Source organism: Balaenoptera musculus, chromosome 19 (assembly GCF_009873245.2).
Source record: "Balaenoptera musculus isolate JJ_BM4_2016_0621 chromosome 19, mBalMus1.pri.v3, whole genome shotgun sequence".
Lineage (NCBI taxonomy): Eukaryota > Metazoa > Chordata > Mammalia > Artiodactyla > Balaenopteridae > Balaenoptera > Balaenoptera musculus.
The window spans coordinates 3,679,684-3,694,064 of NC_045803.1; the positions used below are offsets into that span (position 1 = coordinate 3,679,684).

The 14,381-nt window shown below is 47.8% G+C and overlaps 1 protein-coding gene across 1 annotated transcript; it reads right to left on the reverse strand.

Moving 5' to 3' along the window:
• Positions 1-2,759: 2,759 nt before the first annotated feature.
• LOC118884784 (leukocyte immunoglobulin-like receptor subfamily A member 6) lies at positions 2,760-6,381 on the reverse strand. Its single transcript, XM_036832693.1, is given in 9 exon segments — positions 2,760-3,190; positions 3,193-3,294; positions 3,436-3,486; positions 4,101-4,403; positions 4,663-4,959; positions 5,185-5,487; positions 5,635-5,919; positions 6,104-6,139; positions 6,300-6,381. Coding segments are annotated over 9 exon segments (1,494 nt in total). The 5' UTR covers positions 6,334-6,381; the 3' UTR covers positions 2,760-3,107.
• Positions 6,382-14,381: the final 8,000 nt, after the last annotated feature.

Genomic DNA, 14,381 nt, shown 5'->3' on the forward strand with positions numbered 1-14,381 from the left:
CTTTGTTTTTTTCCCTCAGGATTGCTTTGACCATTCTGGGTCTTTTGTGGTTCCATATAAATTTTTAGGATTTTTTATTCTATTTCTGTGAAAAATGTCATGGGTAGTTTGACATGGGATCGCATTAAATCTGTAGGCTGCTTTGGGTAGTATGGCCATTTTAACTATATTAAATCTTCCAATCCAAGAGCATGGGATATCTTTCCATTTCTTTGCATCATCTTCAATTTCCTTTATCAGTGTTTCATAGTTCTCAGTGTATAAGTTTTTCACCTCCTTCATCAGGTTTACTCCTAGGTAGTTTATTTTTGATGCAATTTTAAGAAATTGATTTTATATTTTCTTTTTGGTATTTCATTGTTAGTGTAAAGAAATGCAACAGATTTCCCTGTGTTAATCTTGTATCCTGCTACCTTGCTGAATTCGTTTATCAGTTCTAATAGTTGTTGTGTGGAGTCTTCAGTGTTTTCTATATGGAGTATCGTGTCATCTGCATACAATGACAATTTTACCTCTTCCCTTCCGACTTGAATACCCTTTTTTTTTCTTGTCTGATTGCTGTGGCTAGGACTTCCAATACTATGTCGAACAGAAGTGGTGAGAGTGGGCATCCTTGTCTTGTTCCAGAATTTAGCGGGAAGACTTTCAGCTTTTCACCATTGAGTATTATGTTGGCTGTGGGTTTGTCATAAATAGCGTTTATTATGTTGAGATATGTTCCCTCTGTACTCACTTTGGTGAGAGTTTTTATCATGATTGGGTGTTGACTTTTGTCAGATGCTTTTTCTGCATCTGTTGAGATGGTCATGTGGTTTTGTCTTTTCTTTTGTTGATGTGGTGTATCACACTGATTGATCTGTGTATGTTGAGCCATCCTTGTGACCCTTCCATGAATCCAACTTGCTTATGGTGTATGGTCTTTTTGATGTGTTGTTGGATTTGGTTTGCTAATATTTTGTGGACCATTTTTGCATCTATATTCATCAACAGTATTGGCCTGTGATTTTCTTTTTTGGTGGTGTATGTGTCTGGTTTTGGGTATCAGAGTGATGGTGGCTTCATACAACGACTTTGGGACTGTTTCTTCCTCTTTAATCTTTTGGACACGTTTGAGAAGGATCGGTGTAAGTCCTTCTTTGTATGTTTGGCAGGATTCTCCCGTGAAGTCATCTGCTCCTGGACGTGTGTTTGCAGGGAGTTTTTTTGTTTTTTTAAATTACAGATTCTATTTCACGTCTAGTGATCAGTATGTTCAAAGTTATCTGTTTCTTCTTGATTCCATTTTGGTGGGCTGTATGTTCCTAAAACGTGTCCATTTCTTCTAGGTTGTCCAGTGTGTAGGAATAGAATTGTTTATAGTATTAGCTTATGATTTTTTTGTATTTCTTTGGGGTAGATTGTTATTTTTCCTCTTGCATATTCTTATTTGGTTTAGTCGGGTCCCAGATTGTGTGCTTTTGAATTTGATGTAATGAAATACACCGTTATAGTTTTTCTTCACTTATTCACTGTCATGCTTGAAAATTGATCCGTATTATTGTATCAGTTTAACTTTGTGTATTTTTCTGTCATATAAAATTCAGTTGCATACATGAGTATATACACCAAACCATTAATTTTTGGTGAGATTTGTTTCTATCATTTTGTCTGACACGAACGACCCCTCTGTCAAAGTTCTCCTGAATGTATACTCATGGTTACATGAGTTCCTCTAGGTTATATAACTGTGGGTCAGAGCTGCGTGTCTCTTCCTTTTAACCGATGATTCTTATTTACTCTCCAAATTGACTGAGGCAAGTAGTACACCTACCAATAATGTACTGGGATTCAAAGTGCTCAGTGTTTCTCCCACAGCTGAGATTTCCATTGTTTTCTCTTTTGCCTCTCATGTGGATGGACTAGGAGTTTGGCATCATAATTTCATGGAAACCAGGGCATAAAACTGACGTGGAAATGATCTAATCATGATGCTCTATATAAAGGACTCATCTGTGTGCATCGGGGTCAACATTGAGCTGTGCTCCAGCTGGATCAGACTCAGTTCTCTGGGAAAGAGAATTCTACTCATTACTTCCCCACTCTGCCTTCAGCGCATTCACACAGGTACCATGAGGTTGGCCGCAAAGAGAGTATTTACGCTAAAGAAAGACATGTCATGAATCTGGGCTTTTTACAAAGTGGTATATTCCTAAGCCTGTTTAATATCACAGCAGCTGGCTGTCACTTCAAACGACACCTTGTTCCTTCACACTGATGGTGTTTCTGGAGAAACTATACCAGGTGTCATCTGACGAGGAGAGAAGGGCTTGAAGGGTCAAGAGAGGGTTTTAGGGAAGACTTTTTGATTTACCTGTTCCAAATTTGGCCCCAATTTCACCCATTCATTCAGCTTTTAAACGATATTCTGTTTCTTTTTTTAAAAATTAATTTAGTTTTATTTATTTATTTTTGGCTGTGTTGGGTCTTCGTTGCTGCACGCGGGCTTTCTCTAGTTGCGGCGAGCGGGGGCTGCTCAGTGTTGGCGGTGCGTGGGCTTCTCATTGCAGTGGCTTCTCTTGTTGTGGAGCACGGGCTCTAGGCATGTGGGCTTCAGTAGTTGTGGCTTGCGGGCTCTAGAGCGCAGGCTCAGTAGTTGTGGCGCACGGGCTTAGTTGCTCCGCGGCATGTGGGATCTTCCCAGACCAGGGCTCGAACCCATGTCCCCTGCATTGGCAGGCGGATTCTTAACCACTGAGCCACCAGGGAAGTCCAATATTCTGTTTCTGAGTGAAGGGATGGAGGTCAGTAGCACACACCAGCGAAGGTGGAATTTAAAAATAAACAAATGTATTACATGAGAGTGGGCCAGAGCAAGAACATGCGTAAGGTGTGGACGCAGACCTGCCACGTGGGATGCGCCTCACGGCACAGGGCTGAGAGGGGACGGGGCAGTCAGCGAGAGTCACCACTGGTGGGGAGGGAAGGCACCACGGTTAACCGAGGCCCAGGCCTCCACAGGGACTCCCACACCTTCTCCTGCACCCACACCGTGTCTCTCCCTCCCTGGTCAGACAGTTCACACAACACGTGCTGCAGATTCTCTTCCAGAACCTCCTGGGCACATAAGGTCATGTCCAGGGCCCCGCCACTCGGGACGGTGCATGGTTCCCTCTTGTGTTCAGCTCCTGGCTGCATCTTGGGTTCCTCCGTGGCCGTGTGGAGCCTGAAAGAGCAGAATCCCGAGGCCCAGCAGGACCAAGCCAGCCACGCCCATCCGGATGAGATTCTCCACTGTGTAGCCTTGGGGGTGTGAGGCTAGGATTTGTGGACAAAGAGGTCACAGAGGTCAGAGCAGATCAGAATCACCCCAGAATCCAGGGTGTCCACCCAGGGAACCCGCCTCCCCTTGACAGGACATGACGCTCAGGGCCCAGCCCCATATCTGAGTGATTTCGCCTCTCGTGGGATCTGACGTGTTTTGTGATGGGTGGATGGCGTCAGCTGCTCCTGAGAAGCATAAAGTGAGGGTGTGAGTGAGGAACTGGGGAGACACGAGCCCTTCTCCCAGGTTCTGTGTGCTCAATGCCCCCAGTTCTCATATTACAGCTCCTACGCAGTTCCTTAATGAACCCTTCTCCCAGGTTCTGTGTGCTCAATGCCCCCAGTTCTCATATTACAGCTCCTACGCAGTTCCTTAATGAACCCTTCCTCTAATGTGCCAGGTCCCCTCTGCCCTCCTCATTGCATTCTCTCAGCCTCCCTGTGTTCTTTGAACTCAGAACCTGCTTTTGAATCACTTTGGAACCGAGTTGGCTGTGCCCCCGGTGCTCAGGATTAGTGAGAGAAGTGGTCTCTTAATGCAGAAATAATTGAGTGCTGTGTGTCCTGTGTTCAGTCTGAGATTGAAGACCCTGTAATCTTATTCTCCTACTTCTGGGAGTTCCCACTGATTCAACAGCTGAGGACCCAGGATCCAGTGATGAGAGTTTGGAGTCAGGGGCATTGAATGTCCTCCTCTCTGGAGCCCCGCTGTGTCCCCTCATTCATTACTACCTCAGACATTTCTGGGGACAGAGCCCTGAGCTGACTGAGTCTGAAGGGACAGGGCTGGGGCCCCTCACCTGAGACCACGAGCTCCAGGGGGGCACTGGCGTTTGACAGCAGGTAGGGGTTACTGCTGAGTGAGCTGTAGCACCTGTAGGTCCCACTGTGGGCTGAGGTCACAGGACTCATGGAGAATTCGGCCTGGATATGCCGACCTCGGTACTTTGATCTAAGACGCAGTGGGGGACGGGCTGACCCCTCCTTGGACAGAAGGAAAGTTTCCGTCCTGCTCCCTGACTGACACAGCAGGGTCACGTTCTCTCCTGAGGCCACCACGGGGCCCGGCTGCACCGAGAGGGAGGGCGTGTCAGGGAACCATCCTAGAGAGAGGAAGGGGGGTGAGGGGCTGCCGGCCCCCCTGGTTCTGAACTGCGACTCAGCAGGGCCTCCCTGAGGCCCCTCATCGCTGTCTGTCTCTGTTTTCTCTGAGTCTCTCCCTCTCCCTGCCCACCCCCGTCTCTCTCTGTCTCGCTCCCTCCCTGGGGACCCCGCACGCCTGGTCCCAGCATCACCACCTGGGGCTCCCCCGGCAGGGCCTGTGCAGAGTCTGGGTCCCTGACCGACCCGCTGGCTCCTCACCTGCCACCAGGACGTCCAGGGGGTCGCTGGGGGCCGACCACGCGGAGGAGAGGCTGTGCCCCCCGTAGCATCTGTACCGGCCCCCGTGGGTGCTGGTCACCGGGCCCAGGGGGAAGTCGGCCTGTGAGAGCCCAGCCTGGGGCTGCCGGCCAGGGCGCTGGGGGAGGGCCTGTCCCCCCTCCTGGGACAGAGCGAATCTGTCGTAGCCGACGTCAGAGCGACACTGGAGGGTCAGGCTCTGTCCAGAGGCCACGACAGGGCCCTGCGGGGTCAGGAGGGAGGGCTTCCCAGACACACCTGGGGGAAGACCAGCCCTGGGCTGTAGGGGCTGGTTCCTCCCGTGCAGCCCCTTCTCCCGTCCTGGTCCCCAGGCCTCACTGTCGCTCACACTCTGTGTCTCTGTCCTGTGCGCCCCACTCCCCCCTCACCCCACCCTCTCATCTGGGACAATCCTGGGAGAAAAGCATCTAATAATCTGTCTCGTGCCTCAAAGTGTGTGAGGCCAGGGTGGGACTTCCTCACCTGGGACCAGGAGCTCCAGGGGGTCACTGGGTGCTGACCACACCTGGGGTTTGTCCCTGTTAAAGCCGTGACATCTGAGCGTCCACCTGTGGCTGGGGGTCATGGGACCCACGGAGAGCACGGCCTGGGTCTGCCCATAGGGGCGTCGCTGTGCATCCAGGGTCCAGGAGGACTTGTGTTCTCCTTCCTTAGTCAGAATGAACCCGTCCAATCCCTGCCATGAGCTACACCGGAGGGTCACGTTCCCTCCCGAGGTCACCACAGGGCTCGGCAGGGCTGAGAGGGTGGGTTTGTTGTGGACCCCTAGGAGAGAAGGAGGGAGCTTGTGAAATGGGGCTCACACCCCCCTCCCCTCCCCCAGGGCTGGGCTGTGAGAGGGACACACCCCTGAGAGCAGACCCCCTTCCTGAGGGCAGAGCCTGAGGCCGGGACCCCCGAGTGTCCTCTCACCTGTCACCACCAGCTCCAGGGGGTCACTGCGCTCTGACCAGACAGTGGGGCTGAGATAATAACAGTGGTATCTCCCTGCGTAGGGCTGTGTCATGTGTGGGATGGAGAACTTGCCCTTGTCCCTGGGCTCCAGTGGGGGCTGTCTGTCCCACGGACCTGAGCTTCCCTCTTTATCCAAACGGAACTCCCGGGCCCCCAGGGTCCCCTGACACCAGATGGTCACGGGGCTCCCCCAGGGGATCACAGAGCCTGGCTCAGCCCAGATGGTGGGTTTGGGGAGGGTTCCTGGAAGGACATCAGAGGCTGGGTCACAAGGCATCCTCACCCCCAGGTCCCCAGCTCTCAGCCCCAAACCTCCCAGACTCCCCCTCCTTCAGCCCAGAACCGCTGTTCCCCATCCCCATTGCCTGGGGGTGGCCCCTTGTCCCCATGAGCAGGAGGGAGCTGGGACACCTGGGGACAGACTCACCTGCCTGCACGTGGGTCCTCAGGCCCACACGCAGCCCTGGAAGAGAGACCCCGGTGAGAGATTTGCCCTGAATCCTGAGCAGCGCCTCTCCTCCCCGTGAGCCTCCTGAGTCCTGGGGGCTCCTGACAGAGCAGCCTGGCTGTGGGGGGGGGGTCCCTCCGTGCCTAGGGCTTCCCCTCCCCCTCCTCCATCTCACCGAGGCAGAGCAGGGCCGTGAGGCTGGGGGTCATGGCGTCTCGTCCCTGTGGTCCAGGCGGTGCAGATGGAGGAGACCACGGTGCCCTCGGGACGGAGACCCGAGGGTGTGTCCACCGGGAGGCTGGTCCTCCCCGTCACGGGGCTGTCACGTCAGCAGCCCCACAGGAAGGGGAACTGCCCCTCCCCAGGAGCCTGGCCCTCGTTTCCGCAGGGCTCAGGCTGGAGTGGGCAGTGGACTTCTGCAGACATATCTGACCACGTCTGAGGCCTCACTTGACCCATAAGCTGCTGCCTTCGTGGCCTGAAGTCCTTTTTGACCCAAGCATCAACACATATTTATTGGGTATTTGCAATGTGCCTGGCTTAGAAGTACATCCTTGGACATGACAGATTCAAACCCTGAGCTTGCAGAGCTCAGATTGGCAAACAAACGAACAACTGAACAACGACCACCACCAAACAACCCCAGAAATATTCAGTGTATTTGTTTCCTGTTGCTGCCGTGGCAACCACTACAAGTCCATGGGTTAAAGCAACACAGATTTATTACCTTTACATTCTGGAGGTCAGAAGTCCAAATGGAAACCCTTGTGTTAAAGTCAAGTTGTTGTCAGGCTGTGTTGCTCCTGAGAGCTCTGGGGTGGAATTCATTCCCTCACGTGTTCAAGCTTCTGCAGGCTGCCATGTCCCTTGACTCAAACCCTCCCATCTTCCAAGCCAGCAGGCACGTCTCTCCAACTTCTGCTTCCGAGTCCCATCGACCTTGGCTCTGGCCCTTCTGCCTCGCTCTTTCACTCATCAGGACCTTGGTGGTAACATGGGCCCCCCCCCCCGGGTAATCCAGGACCGTCTCCCCATCCCCACCACTTAGAAGGTGCCTTGGGGGGATCTTAAAGGGAAATTCAAGGCTCATCCTAAGAGTACAAAATGATAGTACTACAAATAGGACTCAGTATCCTTCTTCGCGGAGTAAGGTAGAGCAGGTGGTGAGTTTCGAAATCGCGAAGACTTTCCTGCCCACCCGGGCTGAGCAGAGGAACAAGAGGACAGAGCCTGGGAGGCCACGCCGACTAAGAGGACGCCCCGGGCAAGTGCCCATCACCCCCAGCGCGGGTTTCAACACTAAAGGTTTCACAGGAAGCAGAACAGCTATTTCCCTACACGTCAGTCTCTGTTGCCATCCCAAATAAGACGCATGACGTCTCCTTTTTCAGAAAACAATTTCTGCCCGTCATAAACCCCAGATGTGTGCTCCAGACACGGTCCAGATATGCCGTCAAGTGCCAAGAGCCCGATGCTGGGTTTCGAGCTGGACGGTCAGAAGATCAATGGTTCCTGCCCAAGGTGTTTCCTCTCCCCACACTTCAGTGGTTCGTGTTCATCTCCAAATGCTCCTAGATCACGGAGTCCTGTTTGGATTAATGAGATTTAAAACAAGCGCACGAATGGAGATGTTGGGTTCCTTCCTTTACAGCCTTGGTCATACTGGGGTTGATGAGAGAGGTGACTGAGGGCTCCTGAGGAAGGGTAGACCCTGCAGAGAAAGGAAGCGTGATACACACAGAATAGGAGGTTTGCCCAAACCACTTCCTGGTTAGATGCAAGCTGTACATTTTGGGGTGGAATACCACTTAAGCCATATTGTCCTTGTTTCTCCTTTTTGGTGATTTGGGCTTTCCTAACTTGGTTAATTCGGCATGCCCCAGGTTTCTCCAGAGTAAAGCTGTTATTTGCCCTTTGTAATTAATCACTGGTTTGTGGGGAGGTACTTTGAGAGTTTGTACATATCATGCTCCTTATTAAATTTTCACTGTATAAGTTTAGCAGCTACTGACCCTATGCCATAGCAAAAGCTTCTCTTCTCCCAAATGCACCCATTCACATGCAAATCACATGGTTTATAATATCCCACTACTTTTAAATGCCTGTAAAATACGGCCAATCCTTCTTGTGTTTCTTCTGTCATAATAAGCAGACGCATCTAGGCTTTCTTATTTCCTCATGACTCAGAGGCTGTATGGTGTGTTTTAATTTCTGGTTGGGCTTGTCCCCGCTACCCGCATAGCTCTTCTCTTTGTGTGTTTTCCTAGGTATTCTTACATTTTTATTTTTCCATATGGAGCTTAGTATCAGCTTGTCTAGTTCCAGAAGAAAAGCTTGTTAAACTCAAAAGCTTTTGCACAGCAAAGGAAACCATAAACAAAACAAAAAGACACCCCACGGATTGGGAGAAAATATTTGCAGATGGTGTGACTGACAAGGGATTAGTCTCCAAAATTTACAAACAGCTCATGAGGCTTAATATCATCAAAACAAACAACCCAATCAAAAAATGGGCAGAAGACCTAAATAGACGTTTCTCTGAAGAAGATATACAGATGGCCAAGAGGCACATGAAAGGATGTTCAACATCACTAATTATTAGAGAAATGCAAATCAGAACTACAATGAGGTATCACCTCACACCAGTCAGAATGGCCATCATCAAAAAATCCACAAACAATAAATGCTGGAGAGGGTGTGGAGAGAAGGGAACCCTCCCGCACTGTTGGTGGGAATGTAAATTGGTGCAGCCACTGTGGAGAACAGTATAGAGGTTCCTTAGAAAGCTAACAATAGAGCTGCCATCTGATCCAGCAATCCCACTCCTGGGCGTATACCCTGAGAAAAACATGGTCCAAAAGGATGCTTGCACCCCAGTGTTCACTGCAGCACTGTTTACAATAGCCAAGACCTGGAAGCAACCTAAATGTCCATCGACAGAGGAATGGATAAAGAAGACGTAGTACATATATACAGTGGAATATTGCTCAGCCATTAAAAAGAATGAAATAATGCCATTTGCAGCAACATGGATGGACCTGCAGATTGGCATACAGAGTGAAGTAAGTCAGACAGAGAAAGAGAAATATCGTATGATATCCCTTATATGCGGAATCTAAAAAGAAATGATACAAATGAACTTATTAACAAAACAGAAACAGACTCACAGACTTGCAGAATGAACTTATGGTTACCGGGGGGAAGGATGGGGGGAAGGGATAGTCAGGGAGTTTGGGATTGACATGTACACACTGCTATATATATATATATATTTTTTGTTTACACACTTTTTACAGGCATGCATTTCTTTCTTTCTTTCTTTCTTTCTTTCTTTATTTATTTATTTATGGCTGTGTTGGGTCTTCGTTTCTGTGCGAGGGCTTTCTCTAGTTGCGGCAAGCGGGGGCCACTCTTCATCGCAGTGCGCGGGCCTCTCACTATCGCGGCCTCTCTTGTTGCGGAGCACAGGCTCCAGACGTGCAGGCTCAGTAATTGTGGCTCACGGGCCTAGTTGCTCCGCGGCGTGTGGGATCTTCCCAGACCAGGGCCCGAACCCGTGTCCCCTGCATTGGCAGGCAGATTCCCAACCACTGCGCCACCAGGGAAGCCTCACACTGCTATATTTAAAATGGGTAACCGACAAGGACCTACTGTATAGCACAGGGAACTCTGCTCGATGTTGTGTGGCAGCCTGGATGGGGGGGAGTTTGGGGGAGAATGGACACATGTATACGTATGGCTGAGTCCCTTTGCTGTGCACCTGAAACTATCACAACGTTGTTAATCGACTATACTCCAATATAAAATAAAAAGTTTAAAAAAAGAAGAAGAAGAAAAGCTTGTTGGTGTACTTGGAGGACTGGGGTACGTTTATAAACTAGCCTACGAAGAGCTGACGTGTTTGTGATGCTGAGTCACTCTGGCTAAGGATAAGGTGATTTTCTTAATTTGTTCAAATCTAATTTTTGCGCCGTTCAGAAATGTTTGAAAGATATACATTTGCATGGGTTAAGTTTTGCACATTTCTTATTACATTTATTCCATAGAATTTTCCTTTGTTGTTGTTGACATTCAGGGTGAAGTTGGGATTTATTTGTGTATATGAAAATGGTTATTTCATAGAAATTAATTTTATAGGGACTACTAATTTGATTTTTTTAAATGGTTGAGTGACTTTTATCCTTGCGTCTCTAGGGCTTTCCAGTCTGCTTCCTTTCTACACCCTCCGCTCTCACTGCATGGTACAGCCCTCCTCCCCGCATCCTCTGTTTGCCCAGTTCCCCAAGTTCTGCACGTGCAGCTTCTCCCTGGTGTTCACGGTCTTCCAAGAACTGCCTCATCCTGCCTCTCCAACTCTGCTTTCCCGTCAGTATCCCTATCAGAGCAGAACAACTGCAATCCATGTGCGGGCAGGGTCTTGCATTGCCAGAAATTCAGTGGAAAAAAAAAAGTTGGCGATGGTGCATTCTGAGTCCTCTAATATTCCACCCTCTTTTTGGGGGGCAACTGGCCTAGTTTCCTAGCACCTAGAGAACAATGAAACATTTGTGTAGATGCAAGAATTATAAAGATATGTCTGATTTGGAAAGCCTATAATACTACAAAATAAGAATCTAAAAGTGTAAAACCCTCATAAGAACAATAGGAATAGGACGTCCCTGGTGGCGCAGCGGTTAAGAATCTGCCTGCCAATGCAGGGGACGTGCGTTCGAGCCCTGGTCGGGGAAGATCCCACGTGCCATGGAGCAACTAAGCCCGTGCACCACAACTACTGAGCCCACATGCCACAACTACTGAGGCCGCGTGCCACAACTCCTGAAGCCTGCGCGCCTGGAGCCCGCGCACCGCAGCCAAGAGCAGCCCCCGCTCACACAACTAGAGAAGGCCCGCACACAGCAACGAAAGCCCAACGCAGCCAAAAATAAATACATAAATAAAATTTTTAAAAAAGGAATAAATTCTTTCTCCCAGGCCAGGATTTCCAGAAGTTTCCTTAAGAGCTGATGGAACCAGATGACAACTAGGACAGGACGCCCTTTGGTTATTGCCTTTCTTTCCGTCGGCCTTCCAGAACCTTCTTGCGTGTTTCTCCCTTTATCGTAGGTAGCCGTCTCCACTCCAGGCCACTCTCATCGGGCCTCTGCTACCCCTGAGTCGGTGTAGAAAGGTGCAGGCTTGTAACCAGCGCCCATTTCTTTCTCTCCCTCCCTCGGGCGGCAACCTTCGGTGGCCGGGCTGTGGTTTCCTTTGTTAGAGAGCTGCCGTGTTAGGCACTGCTGGGGTCCAAGGTTAGATGTGCAGCAGTTCCAACGGGTGTGACCTGAAATGATCTAGAACTGTGGTCTGATCTAGGAGGTGACTAACCACTGTTCAGCTCTGTTCTCCTTAAAAGGGTGAGAGGACCTTCTAACTTCAGAACTGACACATTGGGTGGGAGGGAAAAGAGGAAGCAGGGATTGAAAGAAAAATTGTCATATGATCCAGAAGGCAAAGACGCAGAGGCTTTCAGAAGGGCTGGAGTCAAGTGAACAGACACTGCATTAAATCCATTGACTTTAGGTTTTCAAGCACACTGCTCCCATCAGTTGGGTCATTCTGAGCATGTTCCAGACTCTAGCTTTCTCCACTCTGCACATTGCTTACTCTGGGAGCATGGGTGTTCTGGGATCCACAGGAACCCATGTTTTTAGCCTCTGTTTCATATCCCTCTGGGTGACCTGCTGGTTTCATGTTCGATCTGGTTGACAGCTCTGTAGGTCTCAGCATCCCACGGACAGTATCCCTTCTCAAGGATGCCTACACGGCTCTCCACATTTGGGGGAAGGACCTTATCAGCCCCAAACCGTGAAGAATGAAACCATCCCTGGGGAAAATTCCAAGCAATGGGGAATAGGGATACATTCCTATGAATGAATACATTCCCAAGTGTCCATGAGTACATTCCCAAGTGTCTCTTCCTTTGGAAGGAAGATTCTGCAGGGTATTCTGTACACTCTCAGAGATCCTGGTGGAATCTTGTTCACATCACCTCATGCAGGGACCTCAGTAATGCATCCCTATTTCAGGAATTCCTTTCCTTCAAGCTTTCCCTATCCCACTCCCTCATTCCTGCTTCTCAAATAAACTACCCACACTTACATCCCTGTCTTAGGTCCTGCTTTCAGAGTAACTCACAGTAATTCAAGGATGGGGAAAATGCCATGAGGTGTTTTGTTTTTGTTTTTTTCCAATGACATGATCTTTTGTCTAACTGCTCGAGATCACTCACCTTAACCATTCCATGACTTCTTGGACTTTACCCATTTATGCATCCATTCACCTTTCACAAATCTTATCCCTGTTCACTAAAAAAATATTAAAGCATGTCAACCCATGGCCATCCCAGGAAATGAGGAGATAAAGTTGAGCAAAGCAGATGTATTCTCTGCCCTCATGGAAGGTCTGGTGTCGTAGGAAAAACTAAATTAACAAAACCATTACACAAATAAATCTAAAATGGGAAGAAGGATTAGTCCTATGGGAGAACAGTTTAAAGCAATAAGAAAAATAAAGAAATAACCAATTTTATTAATTTGGATTTGAAGGTGGTAAAGGAAAGCTAAATTATTTAAATTATAGCTAAATGCCCAGAATCAATCAGCATTTTCTAAATTAAGTGCATTATAAGGAAAGAGAAGGAAACATTACCGACTGTCATGGGCAAGTCTTCAAATGGGTGAATCTTAACACATTAGAAGAAATAAAAATATCACAGGCATATTCAACCCTGATTGATTCCTGAATGCGTTTCACTCTACAATCAAGCCTTTACGAGATACACAAAACGCTATCTAACTGGGATGCATGCTTAACCTCCAGTTTACTCTGGGAGCATGGGTGTTCTGGGATCCACAGGAACCCATGTTTCATGGTCAGTCACGTGTCCTGTGACATTGGGTAGGGTGGTCCCAACTCTAACCCCAAGTTGCATCTCCAGAGTGAGGTTCACGTTCTGATTGGATTTAGTTAAGGGTGATCAGTTGCAGAGTTCATTGATACGTGAGGGGAACCCCAGAACTCCAACATGTGGAGTCTTCTCTACGGTAGGTCAACTCTCCCATCAGTTGGGTCATTCTGAGCATGTTCCAGACTCTAGCTTTCTCCACTCTGTACATAACATCCTCATTGCCTTTCTGCAGACTGTCAGTTGAGTGGAGCTGAGAAGAGATTTGTCTCAGGATAGAGTAAATCCTGTGCCTGACCCCCATTGCTTAACTGGACCCAGTGGACGATGGGACCCTAAAGTCTAGATTGATTATCTTACTCCCATTTTGAAAGCATAAGAGTACATTTAGTCTTGGATTTGCTGTTATACAGACTCTTTTATTTGTTTGTTTTTATTGAAGTATAGTTGACTTACAATGTTGTGTTTCAGGTGTACAGCAAAGTGATTCAGTTTTATATATATATATATATATATATATATATATATATATATATATATATATACTCTTTCAGATTCTTTTCCATTATAGGTTATTACAAGGTATTGAGTGATAGTTCCCTGTGCTATACAGTAGATCCTTGTTGTTTATATATATATTATATGTATATATATATATATATATAAAATATATATATATATATATATATATTGCCGTGTATCTGTTAATCCCAAACTCCTGATTTCCTTCCCCCCTTTCCCCTTTGGTAACCAGAAGTTTGTTTTCTAGGTGTGTGAGTCTATTTCTGTTTTGTAAATAAGTTCATTTGTATCATTTTTTTAGATTCCACATGTAAGTGATAGCATATGATATTTGTCTTTCTCTGACTTACTTCACTTAATATGATAATCTTTAGGTCCATACATGTTGCTGCAAATGGCATTATTTCATTCTTTTTTATGGCTAAGTAATATTCCATTGTATATATGTGCCACATCTTCTTTATCCATTCCTCTGTCTATGGACATTTAAGTTGCTTCCATGTCTTGGATATTGTAAATAGTGCTGCAGTGAAAATTGGGGTGCATGTATCTTTTCAAATTAGAGTTTTCTCTGGATATATGCCCAGGAGTGGGATTGCTGGATCATATGGTAGGTCTATTTTTAGTTTTTTAAGAAGCCTCCATACTGTTCTCCATAGTGGCTGCACAAATTTACATTCCCACCAACAGTGTAGGAGGGTTCCCTTTTCTCCACACCCTCTCCAGCATTTATTGTTTGTAGACTTTTTAATAATGGAGCACAGAGTACTTAAAATTCCTTCAGTTGAAGGC